At 59.5% G+C, this 8526-nt stretch overlaps 1 protein-coding gene across 1 annotated transcript; it reads right to left on the reverse strand.

Moving 5' to 3' along the window:
• SLC32A1 (solute carrier family 32 member 1) lies at positions 1 to 4951 on the reverse strand. The gene is made up of 2 exons (XM_025263478.3): positions 4303 to 4951; positions 1 to 1931 (listed from the first exon to the last, which is right to left on the reverse strand). The coding sequence occupies exons 1-2, from the start codon at positions 4693 to 4695 to the stop codon at positions 744 to 746; spliced, it is 1581 nt and encodes a 526-aa protein (XP_025119263.1). The 5' UTR covers positions 4696 to 4951; the 3' UTR covers positions 1 to 743.
• Between the last annotated feature and the right edge of the window lie 3575 nt (positions 4952 to 8526).

The raw sequence follows: 8526 nt of genomic DNA on the forward strand, positions 1-8526 counted from the left end.
CGCCTTTGTTTCTTCTTTATTTGCGGATATAATTATGCACCGCACTCTAAATTAGAGATAGATTTTTTTTTTCTGATATACATTTCACCTTATTCACCACGAGCACACCACACGCACAGTAGAACAGTTCCACAACCTGGTAAATTGCGCAGAATGAGTTTGGATTCCTGAAAACCGCAGGCAAGCCAGCCCCGCCGCGGCTCCTCGCCTCGCCGCTTGGCTGAAGGAAATTCGCCCACCCGAAACGGATTTCCCGGCCAGCCTTTCCCGCTGCGGGGTTGAAATGTCTCCGGAATGGGAAGCGCTCTTGCTGGAAATGGCCGGACGCTGCAGATTCCGAGCACTGATGGCTGTGAAATGTCCCCCCCAAGGTCAAGTTTCCGCGTCAGCGAGCTGCGCCCCCCTCTCCCTCCCTTCCCACCCCTTCCCTCGGTGACAGGGACCAAAGTGTCGGGGCCCCTACTGGAAGGACAGAAAACCTTGCCCGCAGATGCGCCCCCCGCCTCCCCCGAAACCAGGGTGTTTTGTGGAAAAGAAAGGACAACAGAAACGCAGACGCGATGGATGGTGGATCCCTAGCCCCTCCCACCCCCAACCAGCAGAATCAGAAACTAGGAACCAGAGATGTTGACGGCTTGGCTTCCCAAGCGCGGCGGCAGCCGGGCGCACGGGGTTGGTGGGGGTGGGGTGGGTGGGGAGCGAGGAGAGCGCGGGAGCGCGGCCGCGGCTCGCCCCCGCGCGCCCTAGTCCTCCGCGTTGGTTCGGTAGGCCTCAATGAGGCCCTCCAGAGAGTGCACGAAGCCGGACACGCTGCAGATGCCGCCGATGACGAAGATGGCGACGTCGAAGAAGACCTGGTGCCACAGCAGCTTGCGCCAGAGCAGGCGCAGGTGGAAGAGGCTGGGCAGCAGGAAGCAGAGGCCGGCGCCCGTGAGGCTGCCGGTGAGGCCCATGAGCAGCGCGAAGTGTGGAACGTAGATGGCCATGAGCAGCGTGAAGACCACCAGGGCGCAGCGCAGCGTCAGCCCCCACGACTTGAGGCGCCCATCGCCGCCGTAGCAGGCGGGGAAGAAGGCGCGGCTGCCTTCCTGGAAAAGCGACTTCTCCAGCACCTCGACAGCAGCGAAGAAGGGCAAGGGGTAGGACAGCAGCGCCTTGGCCACCAGGAAGATGTTGACCACGGCGCGGATGGACCCGGGCAGGTTATCCGTGATGACCTCCTTGGTCTCATCGGCCCAGGTGAGGTAGGCGACGAGCGCGAAGAGGCCTTTGAGCACGCAGGCGGCGATGTGCGTCCAGTTCATCATGCAGTGGAACTCGCTCGGCTGCTGCATGTTGCCCTCCAGCGAAGGCAGGAAAATCTGCGACGTGTAGCTGAACACGATGATGCCGATGGAGATGGGAAACTTCTTGACGTCGATATAAAACTTGACCTTCTCCCAGGCCCAATCGCGCGCCCGCGACAGGCAGTAGGCAATGACCAGAATGTTGATGACGAAGTGGGCCAATGTGCACAGCAGGCTGAACTTGGACACGGCCTTGAGGTTCTTAAGGAAGGCGCAAGGCAGCAGTACCGCCGTGGCGATGATGGACCAGGACTTCTGCGACACGGGCAGCCCCGGGAAGCTGTTGTACATGAGGTTGCCGCTCACCACCACGTACAGGATGCAAGTCATCACCAGCTCGATGATCTGCGCCACGTTCACCACGCGGCCGCCCAGCGTTGGGAAGCGCGGGGCGCAGCAGGCGTTGGCAATGGCCACGTACGAGTCCCGCACGCGCACCACCTCGCCATCCTCGTTCTCCTCGTACAGGCAGGCGATGAGGATCTTGCCCGTGTAGCAGCACACCACGGCGGCGAAGATGATAAGGAACAATCCCAGGTAGCCGCCGTGCAGGATGGCGTAGGGCAGGCCCAGCACGAACATACCCTGCGGAGCGAAGAAGCAACCAAACCCGGGCGCTCAGAGGAGGCAGGTCTCGGCGGAGGAGGGTCTAGGGGAGTGGGTTAAGGGTGTCGCCGGAAGGGAGCGCTAAGGAAGTGAGAACGGGGCCTAAGCCTCTGAGAGAAGAGGTTAAGGGTAGGCTGGAATGAGGGTGTAGAGCAGCCGGAAGGGGGAACGTGGACGTTGAGTCAGAGATGGCGAGGGACGGAACCGAGAAGAGGTATGCTTAGGGGCTGGGAACTGGAGAGAGGGCTGAGTTGGGGCGGGGGGCGGGGGGGGGGGGGGGGCGTCAGGCTACAAAGACGGAAGGGTAGGAGGAGATACCTGCGGGTGGTTCACTAGAAGGCGAGTAGGGGCTGGAGGGGGCGTGGCCGGAAAAGGGCAAGGAGAAAGGTAGAGAGCGGGGCCTGGGCCACTCGGAAAAGGGGGCACGGAATCTAAGATGGGGCTGGAATGGGGTGCACAGAAGCTAAGGAGGGAAACGCAGGGGCCGAAGGGCCAAACCGAAGAAGGAAAATGTAAAAGCGGCAGCGGGAGGGAAAGGAGTCGGGGGAGGGAAGGAGAGGGGCTGAGCGTGAAGCCAGCTTCAGCGGGGCGGGAAGGGAGGGAAAGGGAGGTTGCCTGCGAAGGGTTTCGGGTGGGGTTAGGCCAGGGGGCGCGGGGGCAGGGAGGCAGGGTAGGGTGTCTTAGGGCCAGGCCGGAACTGGGGCGCAGAGACGGATCCCTAAGGAAGGGGACTGAGGGGTGGAGGCAGGCAGGATGAGGGGCCTGCGGGGATAGCGCGAGCGCTGGGTCGAAGGCGGAATCAAGCGGGAGTCGAGAACCAGAAGCTGCGGGATGGGGCGGGCAGAGCTATGGAAGGAAGGTTTAGAATCCACATGGGGAAGCAAAGCTAACGAAATCCAGGGCTCCCGAGGCTTGCAGGCCTCCAGCTTCCCACCCTGGCCTCCCACCAGGCCAACCGAACGAGCCCTTTAAAGATGCCCCAGGTGGAGGCGCGAGCAGCGGCCGAAGCTGGTGCGGTCCCCGGTCCCTGATTGCGCTTGGCCGTCCTGCCCGGCCCTGGAGTGGGAGGCGTCTTGGGTTGGGTCACTTTTTGAGCGGGGCCCCTAAGAGTCCCGCGGAGCCCGGGTCCCTAAGTAACCCCATCTGGGCCTCCAGCTCCTGGGAAACCCACGTTCTGCGCCCCAGCAACCGTGAGCTCCGGGGACGCCGAGGATAGGGCTTGGACTGCAAAGCCACAGGGCCCGGGGACGCCCGGGGCCGAGGCCTCCTGTGCCCCGCGAGCTGCGGCCGGCCCGCCTTCGTCGGCGCCCGGGGTCGTTGTGCAGATTGCAAACCCGCTCCGGGTGGAGACCGGCGCCGCCTGGTGGGGACTGAGGGTTGACCGTAGGGGTGGCAGGGTAACTACCAGAGGAGGTTCAGAGCATCTGGAGGCGGCTCTGCCAGGGTCACACGCGGAGGAGCTGGTCGCCTTTTTGTGGTCGCCAGGAAACAGGGATTTCGGCAGAGAGGGGTGAGTCTGTGGGCAGGTAGCGCTGGGGCACCAAAGACCATGCTGTGCTTGTGTGGTCACACGTATGTGTTTGTGTGTGTGTGCATGTTTGTGAATACCTGTTTGTCCCCGACAGGACTGCACCTGAGACAGCGGGTGGATCCTGTATGCATGAATCTGTGCGTGTGTGTGTTATGTTTAAATAGGTTTGTGTGTGTGCCCCTGGTAGGTAGAGGTATGTGTTTCGGTGTGCGGGAGGTGTAGGGGTGCATACGAAGGTGCATTTGAGGATAATCTTGTGGTCTATGTATAGATGGATGTCGTGTGAACCTGTGACCTGCGTTTCTTCGTTGGGGAGGGGGGCTGTGGGTATGTGTGTCTGTCTATGTACATGCGCGCTGTCTGTGCGCGTGTGTCGTGGCAGGAGACTTCCCGCTCAGCGATTCCCCCCTCTTCCTTTCTACCGAAAATGCAGCTGTGAATCCATTCCGGAGTCCCAGGCGACACTGTTCCTTCCTATCCTGATTTTCTTTCTCCCTCACCCCTCCCCACTCCCCCTCCTCCTGTTTCCCTCGCTTTTGCAGGGTCTCCCGGCAAGCATCTCTGACCGAACCTCAGCTTAGCCATCCCGCGGCCGAGGACGCGGGAGAGGGGCCGGACCAGTGGGAGGACACACCGCCTGGGGGCGTAGATCCCTGCGCAGGGCTGAAAGGGATGGGGAAAGGCGAGATTCCGGGTACAGGAGGGGGTCTTGAGGCTGAGATCTCCAAGGGACTCTGCTTCCGGCAGAGCCTGGTGCGCAGAACTGGGGGTGGGGGAGTCGGGGGAGGGGACAGGCAGAGCTGGGAATCCCGCGCTCACCTGGATAGCGTTGGTCACGTTCCAGCCTGCCTCCCATGCCGTGATCTTAGGTTTGTCGTGGCCTCCGAACTCGCCACCAGCTCCTAGGGACTGGTCCTTGGAGCCCGAGGGCGGCAGGGGCGCGCCACCGCCGCGCTGGTAATGGATATCTCCCTCGACGGGTGGTTCGGCGCCCTCGTCCCCGCAGGGCTCGCCCTCGCTTTTCAGGATGTCCATCTGCAAGCCCTGACGGTGCTCAAAGTCGAGGTCGTCGCAGTGCGCGAAGCCCACCGCCTCCTCGTCGGTGGCCGCCTGAAAACCCATCCTGGCGAACATGCCGCTCACCTTGGCCTGGGACTTGTTGGACACGGATGTGGCCACATTGGACAGCTTGCTGCGGAGCAGGGTGGCCATGGCGGCGGTGGGGCCCGAGGAGAGGACACCAGGGACCGGGGACCAGGGGGACGCGCGGCCAGGCGGCGAGAGCCAGGGGGGTGCGAGGGCGCTATCTTCGCTCGCTCTCCCCGCGGCGCCCCGGGGCGCTCTGGCTCATGACCTCCTCCGCTGGCGTCTGAGGCTCGCTCGAGGCCGACCCGGCGGCAGGCAGCGGGGCTGGCGGAGCGGCGGCGGCGAATGCACTGCGGAGCTGCCGCGGGGCGCGGGCTGGGCTGCGGAGGGCGGCGGCGGCGACGGCGGCGTCAGAGCGGCTACGCGAAGCTGGCGCGGCGCCCCCACCCGCGCGCAGCCCAAAGCGCTCCCGCCCCTCGGAATCAGGCGGGGATGCGGGTAGGGGGGCTGGGGAGGGAGAAACTCCGGGAGGCAGGAGGCGTGAGGAGAGGGCAAGGAGAAGAGAAAGGGGGCACCAAGGGACTCCGGAGGACAGAGATGGGGACCGGAGAAGGGCGCCCACGGAAGGGAGCGGGAGGGAGCGCGCGAAGGAGGGGGGCGGGGGGCGGGGTGGGGGCCCGAGTGCTGCATTTCTGGGGGAGGTGCTAAACTCCGATCCTGGCCCTTCCCATCTCGCAGCCGCAGGGAGGGAGGGGGCCCGAGCGGGCAGATTCTCTCGGTCCCCTGTCCCTGGCTACCCCCTCCAGAGTCCGGGAGCCTTTCAGCTCCAGATCCTCTCGCCAAGGACTGGTCCAGATCCCTGGGAAGGCAGCAGGACAGTTACCTGTCTCCGGCAGCGCGGGCCGTCAGGGCATTGCTCTGTCTCCCTGGCACCCATCACTGGCACTTGGACCTGGTTGCAAGCTCCCCCTTGAAGGCAGAAGGGTGCGGCAGAAGTGGGGGGACCACTCTCAAGAAGGCTCAGCCCCGGCCTCGGTCCCTGGGGCTGTCTCCTCCCGTCCAAGGATGCCGAGATGGAACTGATTCTGCGGGTTGCTCGCCACCAGCCGTTCTCCAAACGTGCAGAATGAAGGCGAAAGGTTGACTGTTTGCTACTCTTTTCGTTTGGGAGTCTGGAAGGAGGCAGAACGGAAGGCACCTGTCGACAGCTTCGAGGCGGGTCTGCGAGTGCTGGCGCCGCGGAAAAGCGCAGCCAGTGCCTGGCACAGAGGAAAGAAGGACTCGCAGAGGGCCCAGGCGCAGAGGCGCGCGGTGCGCTCCGACCCTGCTGGCCCTGCGGCCGCCGCGGGCGGTGCAAACCTAGACTGTTTCTGTTGAGTGGGTGGCATGTGTGTGCTCTCGAGAGTAGGAGACCCAGAGACAAAGACCGACACGGTATCAGCTATTGCTCCGGGCCGGATCTGAGTGGACTCCGAGGGTGAGATTTGGTAACCATGTTTATTCTGTGAATGTGTAGTCCTGCGCCTCATCTAAGACCCTGTGTGCACAGAGCTTGTGTGCTGGATTGTATGTGTAGATGCATTCCCGAATGAGTTGCTTGCGTTTTTGCCTGTAGGAGTCCTTTTGTAGTCGTGTCTCCGTGCGGGTCCGCGGCTCCATGTGTTCCCAGCTGGGCTCCTGCCCCAGGACTCAAGCGGTAAACAGCAGCGTCAGCGACCTGGCCCTGGCAGCCGAGGTGGAGGAGAACTAGTGGCTGTGACTGGGAGTAGGATGGGGAGAATTCGAAGGAAACGAAAAGAAAGGGGCTCCTAGTGAACCCCTTCCCAAAACCAAGGCTCTCTGAGAACCCCCGTCTCCGTCTCTCCTGCTGTATTTCTAGATTAGCTCACGTCAGCGCACAAGTAGGGCGGCCTGAGGGCTTTGACCAGTTGGAGCTGCCAGGGCAAGACAGGCTTCCCTCTACCCGCCTCCCTCTCCTCGCCCCCACCCCCAGCGCCTCACAGCCTCTGAGACTCTCCTCTCCAGATAGGGAACCTCCACCACATTGATAAGAGATGTTGTAATCCTTTCTAGGGACCCTCTTAAATACCCCCTTCCCCAAGATCCTGCCTGGCAGAAACCAAGACAGAAATTGTCTGTCTGTCCTAAGCTGAAGCATCCTTCCAGCCACTGTGACAAGAAAACCTTTCCACAGAGCCCTCTCCCAAACCCAGATCCTCCAAACAATGATGGGACTCAGAACAAAGACAGGACAGAGGTCCTTCCCCCTAAACAGAGATTCACTCCTCCAAGGAGGCTTTAAAGAAAAAAAAAACACACACACACACAAAACATTCTGATCTCCTATCCCAGGAATTCACACTATGCAGAGACCCTCCCCACTTCCAACCCCAGATGCTGGAGAGAGAGAGAATCTTTTACCTACAGATTCTTAGAGACAAAAATCTATATCACCTAATCCTCATCACTCCCTTTTCTGTTCTTGGTGAAATTCTTTAGTTGCACAGATGATCCAGGGAGGGACTTGAGTCCCCTAGTACAGTCTTCCACCCCATACATGCTCAGACCTGAAGATGGTCATTAATGCCTTCTTTGACAAGTGAATCAATAACATCTATGCATCAGTTCAGTTCTGTTCAGTTGCTCAGTAGTGTCCAGCTCCTTGCAACCCCATGGATTGAAGTACACCAGACTTCCCTGTCCATCACTGACTCCCAGAGCTTGCTCAAACTCATGTCCATTGAGTCAGTGATGCCATCCAACCATCTCATCCTCTGTTGCATGTCTCATGCATTAGTTGGGCATTGCCAATTCGTGTGTGGATTTTATGAGGGTCCAGAGTGCTTATTCTCTCTTTCCTTTTGTCTGGTGATGTTCACTGTTGTAGGACCCAAGGTGAAGTTCTCTTAGTAGTGAGAAGTGGGACTCATTCATTCAAACTCATTTATTCATTCATTCAGCTAACCTTCTTGAAGCCCTACTGTGTGTGTGTGAGATTCTCTTCCAGATGAAGTTGATACAGGCATGGCCCTGTCACTACTCCTAACGCTAGTTCTTGGGTCTGGGTGGGGAGAACCTCAGTGAGAACTCAGGCCAATCACTCTCTCTGTAGTGTTTTAAACCACCCCTGAAACATCCCAAACAAAGCCTCACTTTCATTCTCATTGTACAGACAAGCCAACCCAGGCTCAACAGGAAGGTGTCCCGATCAAGGTCACACAGAGTCTAGGGTAGAGCTGGGCTAAGATATAGGAGCTCTGATGCTCCACTGTGCTTCCCCTCCACAATCTCATCTTGTCCTTCCACGCCCTCTCCCTGTTTGTTTGGTGTTTGGCCACCCCACTGTCCAGAGAGACACAATTCAAAATTAGACTCCAATCCTTCCGGCTGCAATCAAATGCCAGCCATTGGGGGAGGAATGCCTCTGTTTCCCTCCTCTCCTGCTGTTGGCAGTAAATGCGGGCTGAAGGCTGGTGTGGTAAGCTCCTGAACAGCCCATCCCTTATGGCAGAATCCTGCTCCATCATGTGCTAGCCGTGTGACATCGGATAACTCACTTAACATCTCCTAGCTTCCATTTGCTCATCACTAAAATCTGAAAATAGCAACAGACTCCTAAAGTTCTTGAGGGGGATTCAACGAGATTGTGTATGTAAAATTATCAGCATGTGCTAAGGGCACAATATGTGGTAGCGATTATTTTATTATTGTTGTTGTTATTACTATAACCTGGTGGCCATTTTTCATTGTTTGGGAGGAAAGTGAGTGTACAACAAGAAAAAGCCTTGCGATTGGGGCTGAGTCGAAGTGAGCTGAATGCACTCCTTCTGGCTTTGCCTCGCCTCCCTGTCCTCACCCCTTCCGGTCCTGGGCTGACCTTCAGGGAAAGAGATGAAGGACAGGAGGAGGGCAAAGTGCAGGGGGCCTGGCAGGCAGCCTCAGGTGACCACCAGGACG

The sequence above is a fragment of the Bubalus bubalis genome, chromosome 14 (genome assembly GCF_019923935.1).
Source record: "Bubalus bubalis isolate 160015118507 breed Murrah chromosome 14, NDDB_SH_1, whole genome shotgun sequence".
Classification (NCBI taxonomy): domain Eukaryota; kingdom Metazoa; phylum Chordata; class Mammalia; order Artiodactyla; family Bovidae; genus Bubalus; species Bubalus bubalis.